This window comes from Lipophrys pholis (assembly GCF_963383615.2).
Source record: "Lipophrys pholis genome assembly, chromosome: 4".
NCBI classification, from domain to species: domain Eukaryota; kingdom Metazoa; phylum Chordata; class Actinopteri; order Blenniiformes; family Blenniidae; genus Lipophrys; species Lipophrys pholis.
Genome location: NC_137637.1, coordinates 11343170 through 11368642, shown reverse-complemented (window position 1 = coordinate 11368642; position 25473 = coordinate 11343170). Strand labels below are relative to the sequence as shown.

The 25473-nt window shown below is 41.6% G+C and overlaps 1 protein-coding gene across 1 annotated transcript in view; it reads right to left on the bottom strand.

The window, feature by feature from the left end:
* cntn3b (contactin 3b) overlaps nt 1–25473 on the bottom strand; it is a gene marked incomplete at both ends in the record, with an annotated part of 79852 nt that overhangs the window by 15839 nt on the left and 38540 nt on the right. Inside the window, 10 exons of the mRNA XM_080462520.1 lie at nt 1556–1705; nt 1815–1973; nt 2764–2881; nt 7158–7333; nt 9492–9619; nt 16879–17029; nt 19984–20113; nt 21818–21954; nt 22600–22784; nt 23169–23271. Of these exons, the coding sequence (XP_080318646.1) occupies nt 1556–1705; nt 1815–1973; nt 2764–2881; nt 7158–7333; nt 9492–9619; nt 16879–17029; nt 19984–20113; nt 21818–21954; nt 22600–22784; nt 23169–23271 (1437 nt within the window). The remainder of the gene's footprint in view (nt 1–1555; nt 1706–1814; nt 1974–2763; nt 2882–7157; nt 7334–9491; nt 9620–16878; nt 17030–19983; nt 20114–21817; nt 21955–22599; nt 22785–23168; nt 23272–25473) is intronic.

Here is a 25473-nt window from a genome sequence, read left to right as displayed (position 1 = left end):
CTGATGACACTGAAAGCCTCACACTCCTGGTTCTAAAATCCCAGAACTCTTGTGGTTATGACTCTTACCTGCCCTGCGGGGAGGTGTTGGTTCAATCTCTCATTGGCACATTCATTTATATATGTTTAGTTAATTTTAAAGATGCAGTTCTGTTTATTCAGTTTATTTTCGATCTGCCATTCTTTAGTATTTTTACGTCGCCGAGGGGTTAAAGTCGATATATGCAGTGTTATCTTCATTTTTATGTCCCAGTGTATTCTGTTCAATGGGAAATTGATCCAAACTGGTCTTCGAGTGTTGAAGGTGGACGACCCCTGTCTAATCTGATCAGAATTTGTGAAACTAACTGGTGTAAAGTGATCACCAAAGATCCTCAATAATACTCAATCTCATCTATCGCTGGATATCTTTTAGAAAAGAGCAGACTTCAAAAGTTATAGTAGTAGAAGGTAGTGTTATAGTCAAGACCACCTAACCCGAGACCATGTGAGAGTAAGACCGGAGCATCCTAAGACCAAGGCAAGACCAAGATATTAAACGTTTGAGACTGAGTCAAGACCAAGACCAGAGCATCCCGAGAGTAAAACAAGACCAAGCCTTTAGGGGGCCGAGACTGACTCAAGACCAAGATCTTGGAAATGTTGTTTCGAGTACTACTAAACTAGTAGTAGGTGTTAAGACAACTACAGAAAGCTCTTTTTTCAAGATAGTTTTTGAGGGTATGTCACTTTGTTTTGGACACACTCAAAAAACCCAAGGAGTTCCAAAACATGAGAGAGTTTAGGAGTCTAAAGCCTCAGTTATGCTCTGCGTACGGATGAAAAGGGATACATGTCCTTGAAACAGTTTAAACATCACAGCCTTTATATTTGCACACATCCAAAACCTTGGATTGAGCGAAACAGCCAGACTTCAAACACTCCCGCCACTTTTTGTCTCAACACTGCCCCTCATGGTTACTAGTGGTACTGCTCCATACATGTAAGCTTCCAAGAGACGGACAGAAATTCATATGAAACGAGAAGTACTGACACAAGGCCGAGTGCATATCCATATTGGTATCTAACGTGAGGCAAAAGAGGTATTATTAAAGAATGAAGTACTTCATAGATGAGGCTTTAGAACACATTTTCTATCCTCACAAGATATTTGGAAGGATGTAAACACAAATGTCTGAATCAGCTTTATTAGCTTGTGTTTTCTGTATTGAAAAATTGCATTATACAACTGCAGTAAAAACATGTCACGTAGTGCCCATACTTTCACCACAGCTTTAAGATATTTCCATTTTTAGCTGAATATTATTCAATTTGAAGACAAAACCTCAAAGAAAACTCAAAAGAAATCATTGCTCGGCTACTGCATGAGCCAACGATTTTTTGTATGCCAGGAAACCACCAGAAATTAAAACAAACACATTTCGTGAATAGATTATCCACGGTTATGTGGTTACAAACCAAGACAAGATGTCACAGGAAGGCATGTTCTATATTTCCAGTAAGATGTTACTTTGAAAGCAATAGCCGATCTGTCTAAAGTGTTGAGTCACACTCACTGGCATCCTCCGTCCTGGTCTTGGCAGAGGCGGGGCTCGGCTCTCCGAGGCCCACGGCGTTGCGGGCCACCACCCTGAACTCATACTCCACCCAGGCGTTCAGACCCACCACGGTGGCTGTCAGCATGTTACCGTTGACTACCTCTGGCACTGCGGAGTGGAAATTAGATCTTTAATGAAAAATCGCACTCCCATTCACCTGAACTCAAATTGAATGATAAATAAATAAAAACCCACATCAGGGAGTGTTTCTGGATACCTGTGTCTACTGCCTGCCAGCCCACGGTGAAAGGAGTCCGAGCCTGGATGATGTAGCCGGTGATCGGGCTGCCGTTGTCCCTCCCAGGAGTCCAGGATAGCTGGGCAGTGCTGTCAGTGATCTCCTCCACCGCCACCTTGTCCGGAGGACCGGGCGGACCTGTGTCAATCAGACGTCAAGGAAAGGTGAACCTGGAGTGTTCGCCCTCTTTGTCAAAGCGCCGCTCATCAAACTCATAAAGGCCTCTACACCTTGTTACACATCAAGGCCATTCCACTCGCTTTAATTACAGGGCTGCGTCCTTGATGTGTGGGTGTGTATTTGATGAGCAGAGCCGCTAAATGATGAGTGAAGACATGATCACAGGAAGTGGGAAGATGAACTGGATGGGATCATTTATTAGAAATGGAAATGGGAGCTGCAGCACAGGGAGAAGGAGAAGAAGGGAAAAACGCATGCTTTTGTTACACACTCCGGCTTTACCATGTTTGCTCTTGCTGCTCCATTATTCAAATGCCTTCCATGATATTTTGCAGATGTGTAAATGAGCCAATTATAGTCATTTTCTGTGATAAACATTGCCTTCTCAAAGCACCTGGGACAGCTATTATAGTTTGTTAAGGGCATGAATACCAATGTGAAAAACCGAGCCAGATACACCTCAGCCAAAGTCACACACAACAGTCAGCAAGAGAGTGTGAACCAATTTTTCTTTGACTTTTCAGCGGATAATGTAAACAGAAGCTGACTCTGCCTGATGCAGCCGGTATCCACCCCCCCCCCCCCCCTTTCTCTGTAATGTATCTTTGCAGGAAGCCTCTGGGATTGTTCGCACCTTACCGTCAAACTCCTTTCACCACCAGTGCTTTGATGCAACATTATTTTGCAGCAGGCTATTCATGCGCCGGGCATACACAAACAAGCTGTTGAAATCAATTGGTTCTCTTACCTTTGACTACCAAAATGGCAGAGGTGGACAGGCTCTCCACATCGGTGTCAATAACACAGACGTACTTCCCACCATGGTTCAGCTGGATGTTACGAATCATCAAATCGCCCGATATACTCTAGAGGAGATGGAAATAAATAAGGCTGAATAAGAGATGTGCTGTTGTTTCATCACTCAGCTGCTTTTCTGGGTCTGGTGTGCTTTAGCATTTATAATAGCATCTCCAGGCCAATGTCCCCTCCCCCCCCTTTTTTTTGCATCTATTTACACGCCAACAACGAGCATGGCAGATGTACTCTGTACAAATAACGCTATTGGCTGTCCTTCAGGCGCTACCCGACCATCCACCCTCCTCCCCTGTCCCCCTCACGCATAACAACCGGCAACACGCAGGACACACAAAACAAACACAGTCGAGCTAATTGGCAAGGCAATACCTAATTATTCTCTCATTACATAAGCTCAAGCTAGATATGAGCATAACTCTCCGCGTATAGAGCAAATATTATTTTACACAAACGGCATGTGGAAGCCATCAGGGACCAAAACAACACAGGAAATATGATCCCTCATTATTTGTGTAAAGGCATTAATCAGTTATAGCTGCATAAAGGAAATACCTTTTAACAAATCAATTTATTACAAGAATATGAATCAAATCGCATAATTCTTTGGTCTACCCCATCATTTCCGTTAAAGATGTTATGCTTGCCTTGCATACAGTGCCTTAAAAAGCCCATCTAAGGTCACAAAACAGCCAGACAGTCTAGAATTAGAATAATAGGTTATTATAGGCATTGGCTGTACAGCAGTAGCACATGTGACAAAGTCGTACTGTTTATATCCTTTGCAATGATAAAACATGTCATCCTGGGAAATCTTATGTACCACTATAAAAACATTGTGTAGAAAATTGAGCATTTCAATTTCCATATTCAAATAAACACAACAAGAGATCCAACACAATCCAACAAAAACATCACACTTGAATAAAATCTTTCGTTTTGTCACAAAAACCAGGCTAATTTTGTTGCATTTAACCTTGGTGTGTCGGGCAGCCACTGGACTGTCAGGGGTCACCATTGATGGTCGCATTATGGCCTTACAACAACAAGTTTCTTGGTTCAGCCTTTTTGGCCGGCAAACACCTTTTGTGTGGCGTTTGCATGTTCTCTCAGTTGTGTGCTTGGTTTTGTGTCCTTATAGTGTGAGTTTCTTACAAAATCGAGACATGTTAGATTAATTGGTAAAGTGAAGATATCTTATTGTATATTTCACCTTGTGCTCTGCTGCAGGAGTCAATATAGGCAAGGGATGTTAAATAAATGAATGAATAGATAGAAAAACATGGATTACACACCAATGTTTATTACTGCTTCTCATCTATGCACTTTTTGAAACTTTTTGAAAAAGACTTCCAAGGTGGAACCTTTCCAAAAAACTCTGTCTCCATTGAAACGGGGGAAAACACAACTTTTCTTAAATGCCGCTACTGCCCATGCGCACCACGGCCACAGTAAAGAGTTCTTCTGCAAATGTACGAGTAGATGGACAATGACAACAATGGCGGCCTTGAGAGTGTCATGACTCCCTGTCCATATCGTCCTGCGGACTTTGTAGTGCTTTGTATTGCTCAACTTTTATGGTTGAGCAATCCAACTTTTTTGTCTGATGATTTGAAACTGCCATTTATTTACTTTGTAAGGCGTCATTACGACAACATCTAAAAAACTTTCTAAGGTCCTTACAGGAAATGTGGAAGCCTATGAGTCTGATGAAGAATCCATCTTCAAAAAAAGCAAAGCAATCTAATGTGAATCTACAGTTGGACAGTCAACATACAATGTGCTGTCATTTTGGGATAAAGTATTCTTAACAAACAATTAAAGTATTCTTAACAAACAATTAAAGATAACAAGGGCGACTACAGACCACATACAGCAAAGAATGAAGCTTGGAAAAGTTGTGGTTTATGGTTACCAGTGGTGACGCTTTCAGTCAGAAAGATAAAGTTGAACCTAAAGTGGATCTTTCAACAGGACAGTGATCCAAAACATAATGTTAAATCCACCAGGAAATGTTAAAAAAAAGAAGCAATATAGGGTTACAGAATGGTCAAATTTGAATACCAAAGGAATATGGTATCATTTGAAATGGCCGGTACAGCAAATGTGTAAAACCCTGATAGTCCCGTACTTTCAAATCTTCCACAAGGAGCAATTTCTGCAAGAGTGAGCAATAGATTTTAGTGTCCGACAAATATGTGTTGATATTTTTCATTGAATACATTTTTGACAAGAGACCGTGGTTGTGTTCAATCACATTTCAATCTACTGTGGTCCACCCTCTGACTAAAAACGCCCACAAATTCGATGGATTATACATTTTTTACGTATCTACATGCAGTCTATATTTTTGAACAATGGCGCTCAACAGGGAAACAAGCTACACGAGCCTTTGACAGCAAAGACAATACTTGTTGTCGGGTGAAAAAAAAAAAGCTGTCACGAACAGAAATGGACAATCCGTGGGTCAAAGGTGGCAAAATCTTCAGTCATCAATCCAAAGTGGAGGCCTCAAATTACACTGCTAATTTTAAGTTTCGCTACCAATGATAGGTTGCATGGAAATGCGGCACAGTGCTTTACAATTATCCAAGCACAAAGACGAGCCCGGAAATGTGCATGGAATGGTTTTTTTTAAACGCACAACTCTGTCAACCCGACTGGGTCTGTCACCAACATATTATTAGCTCTATCTTGAATGGTGTGTAATTCAGTGAACCTGTTATTGCACAGTGTAAGAAAAGGAGAAAAAATAGAGTAACCTGTTTGCTGTACAGATTGCGGATGGTGTTTTAATGGTAATGTCAAGAGTCTCATCTGTTGAAGAAATGTGTACACTGGGGTATAAAGTCATTTACAATCTAGACAATGTTGCTGTGTGTTCCTTTTTTTTTTATATTTTGACTGCTGATGGGAGGTTTCTCTTGAAGTGGCCTGTCACTGAACATGTCAACCTGTGAAAGGAAGTGTGCTGCTTTGGAAAGCAGTCACCTGAGGGGGCAGAGGCAGGCAAAACCCGCTGCAGTCACAGTAGATTTCATCACTCCCAGCGGCTGCTGATCACAGTTCTGCTCTGCCATATCTGTGGGCACGAACGCCCGCGGATCCCCGCCTTCTCCTCGGCACCTGACAAAGCGGAGCTGAGCAGGATGGCACCTCTATGCGGGATGAAGCAACTGCCTCTTTTTCTTTTTTTTCCCATCTCCCTTTCTTCGCCTGACAGTTTAAAAAACCTCTGATTTTGCTCTCCGATGTCAGACGCCACCTGGCCAACCTTAGAGCTCCCGGTGGGACGCGAGGCCCCCCCAGCCTTGGCAAGCAGGAAGTGATGAGGCAGATTTGCTTTGATTATGTTAATTAATTCATCAGAAGCTGTTGAGCAGGGGGTTGGTAATCTCTCTGGACAGGGGAAACAGATTCTGTGAAAACTAGATCTCATTAAATTCCCGTGCACAGTTCAATGTCATTAGTAATTGCTCCTCGTATTCAGGGAGATACGAGTTTGGCATGACCACAATGCTGTGAGGGTATTCGGTTGTGACGTCAGCCTTTCACATGTGAACTGGCAGAAATCAGATTACTAACCTTGGATGATGAGTGGAAGAGAAAAAGAAAAAGAAAAAGCAAGTGTTTGATGATTTCTAAAGTGACAAGTGCCTGAACAATTACCTTTGCCCTTCTTGAAAGGTAACAAATACTTAACAAAAAGTCATCACTTATCATTATTTCAAGGCATAAGGATTTCAAATGAACATTTACTAGTAGCAGGCCTGCCCTTGGTGAATGCCAGCCAGCTCATTACTTAATTATTTCGGGGCTTGAGATTCATAAATAGGTATGCAAATTCAATTATGGCACAGGGAGATGATAAGGAAATGCTCTCCCTTGAGGTACGGGAATTAGAAGTTGAAGGGATGAAAAGTATAAAGACTTCATTAATGAGGATCCTCTGTGCCGCTGCAGTGGCATTTCACCACTATATTTTTAGAGGTGTAACACATGGCAGCTCACAGCAGCCATTCAGAAGGTGAAGATCCTGATTATTGGCCTGATATCACCGTTCATGGAGGGATTTTGGAGCGTGCCAATGACTCAATGTAAGTGACTCCAAACAGATGTCTCCATCTCTCTGACTGTCCGTTCACCACTCACCACGGGGAAACTTTCCGACGGACAAGCCTTGGCATGAATCGCTCTGCTCGGGTATTATTGGTGCCTGAGAAGCCCTCAGGCAGGCAGTGGAGCATACCCTTGCACATCACACAGTATGTCCCAATTAATCTCGGAATAGCTGGAAAGTCTCTGAGTTTAATGCTTGGAGTGACTCACCCCACCCACTCTTTCGAAGTGATCACTGTCTCGCTGGAAGTCGATGAGCTGGCCGTTGAATGCCCACGAGAAAGAGACATCCAGAGCGGGATCGCAGGCGATCTGGCAAGGCAGCACGATGCTCTCGCCAACAATAATCTCCATGTTAGTGGGCCTCATGGTGATTCTGGTGGGCTCTGGCCAGACAAACAGATAACAGTGCATGTTAATATCCCCACCGCCCGCAACCTGACACCCACCGTGACCCCATCTCGTGGCGCAATCAGGCCAGTGTCCTTAAAGTACCCGCATGTGTGCAGTCCGTGTTTTTAATAAGCACTTAAATCCCATGCTTGTCCATGAGCAACATTTTAATGTCGTCTCCGACTCGCACTTTACGTTCCCAGATCAATTTGGAAGGAAATGTTTGAAACAGGATTGTACAGAGATGGGAACACATTCCCACCGGTGGATTGGAGGCCTCGGAGTATGTCGAGGAAAGGTCACAGTAATTAAATTCCTTGACATTAAATGGTTCAGCTGTCAGTGTATGAGAAGAATGGAAGCTAATGAGAAAAATAAGTTAGGTGGCTACACACACAACAGATTAAACCCGGAGACTGCATGGACGTGTTATGTCACCACGCTCATAAATAATGACCTTTAGCAAAAATCAAGGATACTGTTTGCTTCTTGCTACTATATAATACTGACTTGCTACTGTCCAGATTGTACAGCAGCCACCAACATTTTAAAATGAGCTTGGCTATTCATGATACGGTAAAGAATAGAAATGGGAAATTCCCTTGAATCAATCAATTACATGTTTACATGAAGCACTCAAGTTTACTCACAGGCTGGTCTACTGAAGGTGTGCACAAAAAGTGGCAATGTGATATTTAGCACACACACACATACGTACGCACACGCTGAAGTTAATTCACAAATGAGATCCAGAGATGATTTCCATTTTTCACAAAATGCTGGGAGAGGTATCAAATATAAGGCCTGTGGGTCAAAACTGGTCCCCCAAGAGGCTCCAATCTGGCCAAACTACCAAGCAATGTGTCAAACACGCTTAGTTCTGGGACCACATACAGCTGGGACCGATGTAATAGTGCCATAAAAACCTTTACATTTAAAATGTTTAATTTTTTGTTTGTTTGGGTGCAGAGTGTATATGATGAAAATGTCTGTATTTTCACAATACCAAACAATTCCGAGTGAAAATGACTACAACATAAAGCCAATTATAATGAAACGTGGTGCAAAATACTGTGAAAAGAAAAAAAAACAACTTCTACAGCTGTTGCATTACGCATGTTTTTATAAAAACTCACCCTGACCGTATGGTCTTATAGCTCCGATATCTCCGCTCAGTGTTGTGTTGTGTTGTGTGCGCTACTCTTTTTTCAATCTGTTTTCTTTGAAATGTTTACAATTTGCCTGGTGGTTTAGCGGCCTGGATTGGAGCCTCTTGTAGGCCAGTTTTGGCCCATGGGCCGTATGTTTGACTCTGCTGCTTTAGTGGATGAACCATATCAACTTTTCAGAAATAAAAAGATTACTTGTGTCCCTCCTAATTATACAAAGGTGCCTCTCGGCTTTCATTCTTCAAAACACATCTTGTCACCTAACATTTCTATTCTATAAAATTCACTCTAATCCCAATTTGATCAAGCTGACAGAGTTAGGGCTTTTCAGTTCAGACCATTTCCTAGCTGCTATAGGTTTCGATTGCTCAAGGTTGTCTTGAATCCACTGAGCTCTTCTTTTTTCTCTCCATACATTCACACATGACCATTGCATTTCACTAATTCTCTGGACTTTCTTCTTTGCTCTCCGCTCTCTGTACTTTCCTGGTGGAAGTTTGTGATCTGGGCCTCCTGCGCCCATCAAGTCAAGTGTTGCTGACGGTCCTACGCTTTCTTCTCTTACTATTTCCTGCCACCTCTGAATCTGGTTCTGCAGAAAGTTTCCACCTACGAGCCTGGTTCCTGGTAAAAAAGCAGTCTGTAAAAATGCCACGTGAGGGCTATGCTGCAATTGGTGCTTCATACTGTGAATAAAATTTAATTGAAATTGAATTGCAGGTTGCCATGGCTACTATATGAGACAATAGACCTGTGTGCATAGTTTTGCAAAAGACCTCCCATCCACATTATGATATATATATTTTTAATCTTATATAAGATATACAGATAACGTACAGTATTGAATATATAGTAGTAAGTGTGTTGGATGAATGACTCCACAATTCCAAAAAAAGTAGTGCAAAATGCATAATTGCAACAAAAACAGAGGGATGTGCCAACCATGTAAAATGAGATATGAGTGGAGAAGAGCAGGACTCACCAGTGATGATCAACCTGCCGGTTGTGCTTGCCGTCCCAAACTGATTCTTAGCCACGCAAGTGTAGCTTGCTGCGTCTCGTCTGGTCACATTAGCAATCTTTAACGTTCCATTTGGAAGCAGCGTTATCCTGAGAGAGGGAAAAAAATAAGTTTAAATGCACTGATTACAGTGAAAAGAGTATATTCAGTGTGTGGAGTTGATCTGTGCATAAGTATTTCTATATACTCACACTATATTCACATAATGTAGGGTTTTATTTCATGCAGTGAGGCGACTCTCTAGCGAATTTAACAAAATTATATTGATGTCAAAGCAGAAAAGCCCGCACGAGGAAGCACATTGACCCCTCGAGCTGCTCTAAAGCTCTCCGCTGAATCCAGGAGAAATGAAATTCTTAAAGTTCCTCAGCAGGCGGGGTGACCCCTCGCCCTGACTCAGCGGTAGCTAAACTCTGGGAGACTTAATAAATGAAGAAATACTTTTTTACAAAGAGCATCCCTGAATACCTCACTGAATAAATAAATGCGCTTTAAAGGCCTTATGTTGCTCGGGTCAGGATGGGAGCTCGTTCGCACTGGGAGGTCACTGACAGGGCAGATATTTCATGAAAGAGGAGAAGTGCAACCGACATAGTGCTGCTAATGTGTTCATGGAAAGTAAAAACCTAACCTACACAAACGGTTAAAAGATTGATGTGGTCTTTTATGGTTTCATCATGAAGTGATTATAAATTATGAATAAACAAGAGTTATGCATTATGAAATAATGTCTTGCTAGACGAATGTGATTTGCAATGAATTTGCTTAAGTTGATGTTAATGTGTTTGTTTTTCCAAATAACAGTGTTCTTTCTCTTGCCCCTTGCTGTAACTGAGCCCCATCTTTTCTTTTTAGCTCCCATTTCTTTCCCAACACAAACGCTTCTATGGTTCATTTCAGACTATGCAGTAAACAAATGAAATTATTCAAAACAACAACAAAATAAAATAAAAACAAAACAAAACAAAACAAACAAAATAAGAAATGACCCAGCATATCTGAAAAGGAGTTTTTCTTAATTTTTCCTCCAAATTTTGGTCAAATTAAAACAGATGCACCGATACAATTTTTTTTAAAGGAGCCTTAATGGATGAATGGAAACATTATCTATCTATCCATCCATCCATCCATCCATCCATCCATCCATCCATCCATCCACCCATCCATCCATCCATCCATCCATCCATCCATCCATCCATCCATCCCTGGTGTGGCTGTGGTTCACTTGATAGCGTGGGTTTTCTTCCAAGGTTGAGGGTTCAATCCCACCTCTACTTAGTCCGTATATCAAGTGTCTTTGAGCCCTTGTGACTGGGATTGCTAAAGCAGTAAAAACAACCTGATTTAAGTGGAATCAACTTAATATGTTTGAGGGGATGTTATACTAATTATACTGTCTTCTATAAAATATGACAACATAATAAAACATACTTTATTAATTCCAGGGGGAAGTTCTTTAATTTCTAGGATCCAGTAGGGAGCCACATCAGGGCACTCTAGGGAGTTGATGGGGGCCAAGGGTCTTGCTCTGGCACCCACAGTGGTGACTACAGTGGGATTCAAACCTGTGAACTCCTGATCCCAAGTCTGTTCCTCCAGTCTCTAAACCACCACTGCTCCAAATGCTTTTTTTTTTAATTGAAGAGAAATCTATCCAAAACATTTACAGTATTTTGTAATATCTATTGAAAATAATTTATAATGTTTTGACTATGGTTACTGTAAAGTGAAGTGGTGAGTGGTCATCTACACCTATAGAGCATACCTTTATCTTTATCTTTATCCTTTATTACTTGTCTAATGAAATAGGAGTTTTTGTTTAACTAAAAAGTCACTTCGTCATGCTTCCAGCATCATTTCAATACTGGGTTGATATTGTTGTATGAGATTGTATATTAGGTGTTAGAAATCCTGAAAAAGTGGATAAATATGGCATTGCAACTAATTTATTGAACGCACTTGACTGTTTTTGCTTTTGCGATAGTCATAGCATAGCCACGTTGTCATGATGATTCCTGGTTAAAAGTGCTGATACTCCCATTTAGACATACACTACGTTGAATGAGACTATAATAATGTTTGTAAAGCATTTTAGAAGCTGCCGGGTCAGTGGAAAAGAGCTCTCAGTACCATGATTTACCATGATTTACATATGATGTTGTCACTTGCATTGCAAGTTGCAAAGACAAGAGGTTCGAATATAAAAACATTTAAATTTAAATGTCAATCATTTGGAGGACTGATCCAACTTTAACCGATGTGCTGTTCAGAGTTTAAATGTGTACTAAATCCATCTTTCTAAACACCGCTCCAATTTCCAGCATGACTGCATACACGAGGAAACATTTCTCCTCCGAGTGTCTGCATACATCCACCTTGAAAGCGTCCGTGGGCTTCACATAAACTGCGATAAATGTCAGTGGGCTTGGGAATTGGACCAATTTTCTACTGCTATAGATGCAGCTTTCCCCATCTGGAGCCAGCTGAAGCGATTCAGCGCCGTTTCTGACGAGATGCTTTGCTTGTATTGTTCTTTTTCAGACCTTCTGCACAATAAGCGGCATGGGAGTGATTCAAACAGCGTTTCTCCACAGCGCCGTGTGTGAGCTGTTTTCTCCTCAGCCGCTTGTGTGCATGTGTCTCGCCTTGAAGTGGGAGCTTTCAGTGGCTGTCCGATCTTTTCCCGTCGCTGCTCCGCTCTGATTTGCTTTTGCGAATTCCCACCTTTAATTGGTCCTTTCGTTTTCTGTGAAATCTTGCGACGTGTTCGATGAGAAATCAGAGAGAGAGCGAGAGAGAGACAACAAACTAATTTAAGCAGCCACTTTATAAAGCGGAAAAGTGGCCGCTTGATGTTTGCTTGTTGTCTTCGTCACGTCAGCTTGTGGAGTTTCCAGTCCAGTGAGACTCGAGGAAATTGCGTCAATCAAAGTCATGTATGGCTTTGTATGTCACGAGGAAGTGGGTAAGCAATTACAGCTTCAGTTTTACAGCTAAACTCTTTCTGTCATGGAAAAGCTGATGGATCCTCAGCGGTGAATCCATCTGATAATCTTTTATGTGCTTAACTCTTCATAGAGCACTCAATGAGAGATGCTTTTGGGGGGTTTTAATACAGCAGGGCTTTTCCATTTCAAATTCAGAGTGGCTAGATTAAAGACTAACACCATGAGCTGGAATATTTTCTGCATACAACAAGCAGAGGGAAATATTTCAAAGATACACACATGGATGTTGGAACACGGGTGTAAAACACATTGTAGTTCAGGGGCCACATCCACCCCAGTTTCATCTGGAGCGGGCCAAACTGGTAACACAGTACCATAATTACATTTAAGTTTTTTTTGTTGTGGCACCGAGTACGCGGGATGAAAATGTCTATATTTTCACAAAACCAAACAATTATTACCGAAAGTCACTCCAATCTCAACGTAAAGCGAATTTTAATGAAATTTTCTGGTGGAAAATGCAGTGAAATGTAAAAAAAACAACAAAATAATACTTCTATAGCTGCTGCATTATGGGTGTTTTTATAAACTCACTCTAACAGCATGGCTTTGAGGCCAGTTTGATAGCAACAAAGTTGCTTTCCTGGCAGCGTCACCGATGTCTCAGCTCGGGTCTCGGTGTTGGGTTGTGTCCACGACTCTTCAGAAATTTGAGAAAAAAAAATCTAGGTTTTCTTTGAAAACATTTTACCGTTTGCATTGGCAGGTCAGATTGGAGCCTCTCATTGGCCACGTTTTGGCCCACAGGCTTTATGTTATGTTATGACACCCCTGAATTAGACATTCAATGGCAACTTATTGCCACAGCAGAAAGTGCGTGAGACAAAATAATGGAGCTGTTCTTGAACTAACCTCGTTGCAAATACATTTCAAGGTGCATACACAACAATGATGAAAGTAGAACTATATTAGTTCAATAAAGTTCATGAAGCCTTTAGTTTGTTCAGGCAAGTAGGGTTTTACGAGATACCTTAGACATGTTTCAATTGTGTTCTTCTGTCTTCATCAGAAACATCATCTGGTGGTGGGTGACGTTGTCCCACACCTGGAGCAGCGTCATGACGGAGTGGACGTACAGCACGGGGTGTGACCGACCTGTCAAAAGTGATCGGTCACGCCACAGTAACGTTGTCCACCACTACCAGATGACGCTTCTGACAAAGATGGTAGAACACCGTTGAACCTTGTTAGAGGTACGTTGTTAAAATCTTATTTGCCTGAAAAGAGCAAAGCAACATTTTGTTTGACTCTATTTTTTCTTAGGAAATAACCACATTTAGCATGTACTGTTTGAGCATTGCCACTGAGGTAAGCGGCAAACTTTATATACTTGCATCGGAGTCTTCAATGTGGTGAAACCTGGTTTGAGTCCTGGTTGAGGCAGAAAAACCATCCAGCTTAAAAACAAGTCAAATTTAAAGTACAGGGCCCGGTTGGTCAAGACTCAGTTATCGTTTAAGCAGCCGTTAAATCCATTTAACCGACCATTAACTTTAACAGCACTGTTACCTTGTTGCTCAAAACCGGGTGTTATCTTGACGTTAACGCACCTCTGATCCGCCGCTAACTTTAAAGCAATGGTTCACTCTCACCATGCCGGTCACTGGACATGTTCAGGACGCCAGTTCAACAAAGTACCGTGAATTTAACTTTGATATAAGTCAATTCTCTAATGAAGAGTTCCGCCTCTATGGAGCCCTGGAGTGGCCATCAAAAAAAATGTATATCTACATATTTATATATAATGCATGGAAATTAGATAATAATTAGTAACCTCAAATTAATAACTCAAGACACCAAGTTACTATTTCGTTCCCTCCCATCATATTTTTTGACCAATGCCACTTCCATCCCGTCATATTTGCTGTTATGGAGCTTTGAGATCAAATAATACCGACCACATTAGATATTAGTGTTTTCTAACTAAAGCATATGAAATAGTGAAATTACAGACATGTTAAACTCACCTTGATTCAAAAAGAGAGGATCTAATTCTCAGCAGCTCCGGATCACATATTCCCTCCTTACCATAAATAAATGAGGCTGGGGCTTATTTTTCAACATTTGGGAATTACATAGTGAATTTCTGCTCCTTTCACCTTATTTCTGGACGTGTCTGAATCAAATGCTTCAACATGGAGGAATGGAGGTGTAGAATGATAGGACGCAACTCTACAGTCGTTTCCAATAGCAACCTGTGTAAACACATGCTGATTGACAATGAAAGTTCTCTTTCACATGAAGCCTTTAAAAGGCTCATTTTATGGCAAAAAAATTAACCATAGTGTTGTAGTTTGTTTGTAGTTACTGATGAACCAAAAGAATGGCTTCATTATAAAGAAGTGCTGTGGGGCGTCTCAAAGCGGAGCAACGCAGCCCGCATACAGACCTCTCCCTTCGTGAATCTCGCGGCCAGAGATTAAATGATCTCGTTCCCTCGCTTTATTAATTTGAGGTAACGACTCATTATCTCGTTCCCACGCCTTATTATTATTTTTCTCTATGGCCACTCCGGGGCTACGTATAGTCCACTTTCTACATCGTTCTCTAGGGTAAAAATTGGCAACACGATGCCTCATCCAGCTCAGTTTTCATGTTCCACTTTAACATCCTGGTAGCAGCGTAGTTTGTCATGTTTTATTGTAGTTTTATAGACGTCCACCACAACGCTTCAGACAAAACGCGGAAGCACGGAGACTTGAAAGTGGGCGGAGCCTTGGGCGGAGTGGCGTCAGGGACGCTAACCACTATTGTTAACCTCACAGTTAACTTTGACGGCGACGTTAGCTAACGGGATGACTAACCATATTTTAAACAAGGCATGTTTAACGGTTGGTTAGCTAACGGCAGGTTAAGGATTTAACCGGTGGTTAGGGATTAACCAGTGGCTAAAATAACCGAGTTTTGAACAACTGGGCCCTGGATGCAAAAACCTGTTTCTTCAATCTTTTGTTTCAGGGTATGAAAATATGTCGTTTTTTGCTGTCTGAATTCAGTCAGAGAAGAACTCCAGTAGACATACTGTAGGTCTATAAATGATTTCACATTTTTCAGAATTTTTCAATGTAACCATTCACACATTCACGCTGTCTCTAGGTAGAGGAAGAACAACTGATCTTTCAACCAACAAATAGAAGACAAAGGCTACTCATCTTTCCAGTACAGTAACATCTGCAGGTGATCACATGTGCAAAAGCAATGTATTGGTTTTTTTTTCAGGTAAAACAGTTAACCTCTTCAGGTATGCAAGAGATGGGATAGAGAATCCCTACCCCCTTCCGGAACCAGAGTTTGAACCTCCCTCCACAATCTGTCTGTCTGTCCTCTACTTTTCTCTCCTTCTATCCACTAACCCCAACCGGAACAGCAGAAAGTCTCCACCTCTGAGTCTGGTTCTGCAAATTTCTCTGTAAAAGTGCCTTGAATTGACTGAGTTGTAATTGGTGCTACAGAAATAACATTGAATTGAATTGAATTGAATTGAATTGAATTGAATTGAATTGAATTGAATTGAATTGAATCGATGTAAAGAGGGTTGGGAAAACAGGTCTATTAAGAACCGTTTAATGATTATTATAAAAAAGGGTGCAAAATACCCAAATACCATGTGATCCTTTTATTGTCACAAAAGTAACCTCATTATGTGCCATTTATTGACTATAATGTCAGTTGGAAAAGTCTGAACCTGATTACAATCCCACATATTTAATGGTTTACAGGTTAACAATGTGTCTAGATGTTAAATATTTTAACTATCTTACTGTAGTAGAATATAAACTCTCATCCAGTCGTACAATGTGATCAAGATTTACGAGAGGCAGCTAAATGTGTCCGTGATCAAATATGGTGCCACAGTTCTTTATGTTGTCCAATTAAATGTATCAATCAAACGCACCGATCGGGACTATGAGGTCATTTTCAAAGGCAATGGATCAAACGCACATCAGCTTATATGTGAATGTATACAAAGTCTGAAGAACAAGTGCTATTATTTACACAAATTCTACAGATCCATTTTCAATGTGTCACACTCTGTATATTTCATCTCCAGTGAATTCATCAGCATTTGGAAGAAATTGTGAAACTGCAACTGCTTCTCTGATGACGGGTTAAACATTACAAATGCTGTGTTGATAAGACTCACATCCTCATCTCGCACAACAAGATATTTGCGAACGACGGCGCTCACAGATTATTAGCCACATGGAGTTTTCCTCGCGGATACAGGGCTCCGACTGTCCTCATTAGCCTTTCCCTTTATGCATCCGCACAAATGCCAAATACACCATTGGCACGGCACTGAACGTGTATGAAAGTACGCACTCGGACTTTTATCCTACCTTTCAGTTCTCTGCAGGATCTCATTCCCTTTCTTCCACAGGCTAATTGCTGAGGGCGAGGCCTGAGGCTTGCATTCGAGAGTGACTTCGCTGCCTGAGCGAGCTTTTAGCAGCGGCCTCAGCGGACTTTTGGAGAAGCTCGGAGGTGAAGCTGCGAGTCAGGAAAGAGAGACATAGAGACAGAAATACAGGGAGACAGAGAGACACAGAGACACAGAGAAGGAGAAGCATGAGATTCACAAACAGAGGCAAGGTGAAGAAGCTGTCATGGAGCCTGGGCAAGTGACTGAGGTACTAACCCTAATGTTTCCAGCAAAACTTAGTGCTGTCAATCGATTAAAAAAAACCAACTAATTAATTGCACAATTTCCTGTAATTAATTGCGATTAATTGCGTTGTTTTTCTACTGAAGACTGAAGCTTGTAATGGATATTTATTCAGGGAAAACCATGGAATTAATGTCGACTACCCCTAACACACAGAGACTATATTTAAATTCAAAGATTATTTTTATAACGTCCTTTTAGTTTCGTGTGAGACTGTTTCTGTCCAAGATTAGCAAAATAATGAAAACATAAATGAATTAATAAACATCGAACATAAGTCTGGGTTTTGTTAGAGTGCATTTGAATATTTCTAGAAACAAAGTTGTGAATTTATTACATTAACAAAGTGGCAATAATATACTGTAATATATACACACACACACACACACACACACACACACACACACACACACACACACACACACACACACACACACACACACACACACACACACACACACACACACACACACACACACACACACACACACACAGTATAGAGGAGAGCCAGGGAAAGAGAGAAGTAGGAGAAATTAATATTTTATCAACAAGTATTTTCTCCAGCTTGAGCAGTTTTGTGGCTGCTGGTCAGCCAACATGGCAACCTGCTGTTTTGCTGCAGTATAACTTCTGTGGTCATTAAATTCAGCTTTTCAAAGTAAAGCTAAAGACTCACTTTCTCAATCAGCCGTCATTTTTTAAAGTGAAACTTTCTGCCTGTATATTAATCCACTCGGTATTGTGCTGCTCTGTAGTCACGGTGCTGCATCCAGAGTCGCTACACATGCTGCTGCTCCGGTAAGGAAGTAAACCCCCCCCAAAATGGAAGTAAACAAAACTGCGTTTATTACGATAAAAATTCTAATGAATTAAACGTTTCAAATCAATTAATTAAATTAACACATTATTTTTGACAGCACTAGTAAAAACTCATACTTTTTTTGTTTTCTTTTCTGAAAAATTTCACATTTACATGGCAATGTTGTGAAAATGATGTAGTTAGCATGCCAGGCCATGAGCTGGCACGCTATTTTTGTAATGAAACCACACACAAACGTTAAAAATGGTAACTACAATTGGTAAGTGGAATTGCTATTCCGGGCAACTGAGAATGTGTCTATGATAAAACAATTACAAATTCCTTTTTCTTACACAAAAAAAATGCAATAATCAATTGAATACAGTTGGAGCTTCACATAAAAGTAGAGACACTTTACTGAGAATGTGTAATTCAATAAATAACAAAAACACAATAATAACCAACATACAGACAGATAAGAAGGCTCCCTTTTATTAGGGGCTATGAAAGCACCACAGGTATTGAGGTATGGAGGCTAATGCTCATATGGCCTACAGTTGGTCATCAATCGTGTTGCTGTGAGGAAATGGAAGCTTTCTTACAAGTGAAAACAGTAAACTGTCATTGTGCTTTGGCTGTTCGCTTTCATGACAACAGACTTGGGAGTCACGGAAAAAGACATCCCGAGCGTAACATTGTCAAAACTACATTCTGCATAGAATCTGGGAAAGTGCTGAGACTCACTGTACTATACAGTTGCACTTCCCATTCAATAGTATCTGGGCACATGTGTCTGTCAGCCAACAACAATAACAATAGCAGATTTCTGACAATTTGTGCTGCTCTGAGAATGTGTACATTTAGTACACCATCGTCTGCATAAGTGGGGACTCATTTCCAACATACAGCAGATACTGAGAGGGTCTATACACTGAAGAAAGACTGTTTGAAGGACTTGGTATGTGTGGGTGGTTGAATTAAAAAAATTTAATAAAATCACAGAATCAACTGGTGGCCTGGCATGCAAACTACAGTTTTTCATCGTTTCTGGTGTTCCTATGTGTTCGGTTTCAAAACACTGCCATCTGAACATGAAACTCATCTGAAACTCATCTGAAAAAGGATCCTGTTTCCAGCTGATTGTTCAGGATTATTGAGGGTAAGGATTAATTCAGTGAGACGGTAAGCGTTAAAGCTAAAGTCAGTTAGGTGAACCACACAGGAAGAAACAACTCTTTTTGTTACTGGGTTATGAATTGTTTAGCCATCAGTTGATAGCACTACGTTACTACCCAAACTAGCATCATCACAGTAATCGTCCACGGGATACGTCCTCTGTGTGCTGCTCCTCTTCTATTAAGCTGCTGGAACTCAAATTTCCCTGACGGAGTCATCCCCAGGGATAAATAAAGCAAAGTCTGAAGTCTAAACTCTAAAGTCTAATCCATCACCGGGTGAAATGTTGATTCTTTCATGAGAGCAGACTGCCGCTCTGAAGTCCACCGGGATCGAGGTCGACGCCCACCCATCAACAAAATGAACACCGTCCACCCTCTTCATGTTTCCAGCCAGCAGCCACTGTCCACACTCATCATCACATTTTGTTAGCAATCATTAGGACCCTTAAGTGCCATGGCATGTGTATCAAGGCAGAATTGGATTTCTCATCGAGTCAGTCAGATGGAAGTCCTCAAAGCCTTGCAAATAAATCAATATCCCGTCTACATGAGGAAGCGTGCACAATACCACAAAGCAATGTGTTTGTCGTATCCAAATCAATAGATGAAACGGCCCAAAGTAAAATGAGACACTCTATCAGATTTATATTTTTGCCAGCAGAGCCCATGGTGACATCAAATGAGCGTGCAGACTGATTGCTGAGGAGCGCCATAGCAAGGCTGCGGGTTTTTATCTTCAGAGATGATCAAACGCACAGACAGATAAGCAGGATAAAAGCAGAAGGAGGGAAGGCAATCTTACCTAACACCATTAGTTGGGCACCGGAATAAATAATGCCATGTTTGTTTTCAGCCACACACTGGTACATCCCCGAATCTGACAGGTTTAACGCGGTTACGGAAAGGGCCCCGTTTTCGATTTGCACCCGACCCTGCGGAGGAGAGAGAAACAGTTCTGCATATCCATTGCAAGGCCAGCCAAAGGCAACGCAGCAATTACTGGAGCACCGTGAAGGGAGGGGGACAGCAGGGGAGGAGAAAGAAGGAGGAAGACAGGAAACAAAAGGCCTGAAGAGGCTTGAGTAATTTCACATAGACGTCCAGCTCAGAATAGAAAGAGAGAAGCCTGTTAACCTGCATCGTGGATAAACAGTGAGGGAAAAAACAACGTCGACGAAAGCAGCGAGTATTAACGCGCCATTTAGTTTCTGCGGTTGTTCATCTGGAAAAACGCTGTTGAAAGCTTGGATGATTACTTCTTTTTTTCTTTACCGAATATACTCATCAGGGATCCTCAGTGCTACAGTATGAGAGGAACAATGCCACCCTGATGGCAACCACACACTTTAAACATCTACTATATATGATCCATTATCAAGGCAGAAAGGTAAAATCAGCATTGACATTCAGCACAGATCCAATCACAAAGCAAGATTACCTGCAAAGATAGTCGAACGTGCATTCCAGTCCCAAGGTGGTTTAAGTGAGTGCACGTCTGGGATCAACATGCATTACCCTTTATCCAGTTCAGAGACAATGCATAACATAAAGGATAATACATGTGATCTCCATCTGGATGACTTTCAGATAGAGCCAGTTTATGATTGCCACCCATCAAAGCCCAGCGACAGCCAATTGCCATATGTTGAATAAATTAAACGTAAATGCTTGTTGATTGCCGGCATACATGCAAAGAGATCACACATCATTATCGAGATAATGGCACTGATGGCACATGCTACATAGCTTGAAGTGAGGATGTGATCAGGATCTGTTGCATGAGTCCTCCACAGTATCAAATCGTTTTAGGCCCTGTTAACGTGACTACGTTTTCAATTGAAAACGAAACACTTTCGTTACATTTTGGGTGTCCATTTACGCGACAATGGCGCTCTGAGTCACTGGAAACGCAACTTTTCAACAAAACGTTCCGACTCCGTCTGGGTGGAAACGGGAAAAATGCAACTTCAATGCACACCACAGCCGCAGCACATAGTTTCATAGTGTCATTACTCCCAGTAAATATTCTCCTGGGACTTGGTGGTTTTATAGTTGAGAGTCACCGTAATAACAATCCAACTTCGTCGTCTTTCTATTTGTGCGTCTGTGTACGTATTGTTCTCTGCACGCTTGTGCATGTGGTTCCACTACAAAAACAACCAACAGCGACAACTTGTGGCCTGGCATGCTCACTGCATCATTTTCAGCGTTTCTGCCATTTCCGTGTAAATGGACATCGTTTTCCAAACGTTACCGTGTCAGTGCAAAAGTTTCGGAAACGAAAATGCAACAACGATGCGTTTTCACTTGATAAGTTGTTGTGCAAACGGGGCCTTAGTCTTAGTGGAGCCTCTTGTGGGCTGGTTTTGGCCCACGGGCCCTATGTTTGACACAGCTGACTTTTAAGCAAATCCAGGTATTTAAAATTGTGATGTACCATAAAAATGACATGAGCAAGATTTTGAGCATATAAAGCAGCTATATTACAGCAACTACAAGAACGGATCACAAAGCATGATCCAGGTTAAACATCAGAGCATAAACTGTACAAAAAGGAGCACATGCACACATGAAAGTGCAGGCTGTGCATTCTCTCATCTCATCTCATCTTTTCTGCTCCGGTGACACCTCCTTACCTCGGATGCCACTGGGTCCCCGTTCTTCAGCCAGCTGTAGGAGGGTTTGGGCTTCCCGTTGGCCTTACACTCCCAGAAAAGGTTCTCCTCTATGGACAGGGCTGTGTCCGCCATTGTCTGGAGCCAGTGAGGTTTGGCTAGAAATAAATGGAAAGGATTACCTGTTCAAACACGTGTTTTAATTATAGGAGCATTGGATTAGTGAAGAAATCATGGAGCCTTAAAAGCCGCTTCACACCCAAGTTTAAACTTGTGACAAAGTTGAAATCCAACAAGGATTATCAGCATGAAGCGGGAAGAAAAGTTGGTAAATATTGAATATTGACTGTAAATTATATAAAGCCTGTGAGATAATATTCACTGCTTCCTGGCAGTTTTTCAGTCAGGTCAATGGGATTGAAGACTGAGGTAGCCTCCATGTTTCCATCCATCCCGTGCGGGAGAAAACTGGAGAACCCGGAAGAAACCCACGCCCACATGGGTAGAACATGCAAACGCCACCAGAGAAACAACCAGCTAGTGTTTGAATCTTTACCATGGCACTCTGAGGCGAGAGCACTAACCACTGCGCCACCATGCAGCCCTAAAACTCCACCAATGGAGCCGCCGCCATTGGCGTATGAATGTGATAATGTAAAGTGCTTTGGACACTGCTCAAGTGGTGGAAAAAGTGCTATATAAGTGAAACCTGTTTACTATTCAAATATGCTCTTCGACCAAATATGTCCTATACGTGTGTGAATAGCTGATCCACGTTCATTCAGTTTTAAAAGCTCACTTACCGTGAAACGAAATACGACCCCGTGCAGCGTTTTTGCCGCGCCGATTCTCCGCCATGCACTCGTACGTCCCGGCGTCTTCCTGCTGGAAATTAGGGATCTCGAGGACAGCGTTTGAATTCTTCATCTTGACTTTGCTGGGGAACGGGACGCCGCTGGTTCTCCTCCAGCTTATTTCTGGGACGGGGCTGGAAGAGAGGAACAAAAAGTTCCCGGGATTGCAACTGTCAGTGGCTGTGATCAAAGCGCGATCAGGCACAGAAGGGAAGGAGGCAGACGCCTTGTGAATCACTGTTTCCAAAAAAATCACAGTGTGATTGCTCACATTTCTGATGCTGTTAAAAGAACTTTGATTCCTGCTCTCTTGTGTGTGTGTGTGTGTGTGTGTGTGTGTGTGTGTGTGTGTGTGTGTGTGTGTGTGTGTGTGTGTGTGTGTGTGTGTGTGTGTGTGTGTGTGTGTGTGTGTGTGTGTGTGTGTGTGTCTTTTAATGCCGAGGCTCCTTACTAGCCAAGCTTTAATTCATGCATGAGTCAACCTACACACACGCATGTACACAATCAAGCTGACTTACTTTCCCAGAGCAAAGCATTCCAGCTTCACCACCGACTCCTTCGCAGCTGGAACCGAATCGGGAAAATGAACTTCTATTTTGGGTTCGTATTCGCCCATTACTCCTACAAAAAGGAGACAATACATGGCAAGCTTTTTACATCAATGATTAACAGAAGACATTGCTCGAGGATCAAAGAGAGTCAAAACGCAGTGGGACAGCAAACACCAAGGTCTTAGAGCGAGCGGAGCCAAAAGTGACCAGCGAAGAGATTGTAAAGAGGAGAGAAACCAGAGGTGCTTCATAAAAGATTCAGAGGATGCATCGGGGGAAAGGACTTGCTTTGGAAGAGATTTATCACATTTGGCAATGTGACTTCATTTATGACTTTATTTATATTCACATCACTAGGACGAGTCAAAGACTTCTGTGCACAGATAGGAGTCTGCCCTTTAGTATTACCCATTACAAGCCCACAGTCTGGAACAGGGCTGCAGTTCAGCACATCTTTCTCAACCTACCAGCCATATTGACAGACACATTGAAATAAAAACATAGAACAAATAAATAAATAATCATATGTATGTGCATATATATATATATATATACATACATACATACACATATATATGAAATACCCAGTTAAATGTGTCTGACAATTGAGCTGATTGAATTATGAGTGCACTTGTTTCATACTTTACAAGGAGGTCATGGCTGTGACTGATTATTCGGAATCACTTCGACATTGTTTCAAAGAAACTAAAACCAAATGTGACTATTCATTATGTCAAAGGAGAAAGAATTGTAGGGATCAAAGACGTGAAGGTCAAACGCATTCATACATTGGTCGAATATAAATGAAATAATCAATGAAATGAAAACGACAACTGGAGCAATTTAAAACATGCATTGAATTAGTCTCTGTTCTTTTGAAGCATTGCCTCACATACTGAAAAAGTGGATGACATACAGCCAACAACAGGCTCTTCTCTGTCCAAATTTGTAGCAGGAGTGTCAAACGTAAGGCCCCGGGGCAAGAAGAACCAATCTGTAAACTGTAAAAATGTCAAAGAAAACATAGATTTCTTTTTTTTTTTAATTAATTAAATTTCTGAAGAAGAGTAGATATCACACAACACTGAGACCCACGCTGAGATATCCGTGATGCGACCACGAACGCGAGCTACCTCATTGACATCAAACTCGCCTTGAAGCCATGATGTCAGGGCAAGTTTGTAAAAACTATTGTAGACTGTGGACCGAGGGACGCTGCGTGCCACCACACGCTCCAGCTGTTACAGTGTATCGGTCATACTTTCGTCATATATATATAACTTGTAGCATTGCTGGTGGGTGAGCTTCACTAACTGCTGGTCCAAATGTGTCAGGTGATTCAACTGTTGGTGTTGTACAAACTATCTCTTGCCTCCCCTTGATATTTTGGCAGAACATAATTTGCAGTCTCTCTTACTTTTGTCACTGTCAATAATATCAAAGAATTTTCAAACCGGTAACACGACCACTATCACTAGTGCTCTCTTGTCTACCTGCTGCTGATGTCTTTAAGCAGGATTGAATGGGACCCCCCCCCCCCCCCCCCAAAAAAAAAAAACACAACAACTAAAAACTATCATATTACGGTTTTGAGTGAAAGCACAGGGAGAATCAGCCCTGTGATACAGAGCTGGAATCAAACCACAGACCTTTGTGACAATAATGTAGGCTACCTACCAAAAAAAAACAACCTCCTTGAGCATTACTATTCAGATTTAGTTACACATTGACAGATAAAGAAGAAGTGGCTGGAAAAAAAGGAAAGAAATATGTGTGGGTGGTATATTTTGGAATGCACCAGCCCCGGTGGCAGGTTGACCAAAAGTTCATTTCCAACTCTGGTCTGGAGGCGAGGGCTGATTAGAAGTCAGAAAAGATTGCACTGAGTGAACAGAGTAGAAACAGTGTGGAAAACAAGCTGAATACATAATCCACTCCCCTTCAACATGCAGGTCTGATCATCTCAATACTTCACAATCCTGTACATTTGGACAGCAATATGTGCCTCGAATCACGAAGAACACTGATCAAGGCTGATTTAGTGGAGACGTGGGCAATCTATTCATAAACTGCAAATTTATATATGCTATTAAATCACTGATGAAGGAGCACCAGTTGAAGTGGGAGGATAAACACACCCTACGTTGCACTTAAATATATGTAACAAGTCGTTTTCCTCATCCTGAGGAGTGACCAATCTAATGCTCTTAAGTTCTTTTTCTAAGCTCTGAACAGTAACTGGTCTTAACAAGCTTTCCCAAGTGAAATGTTA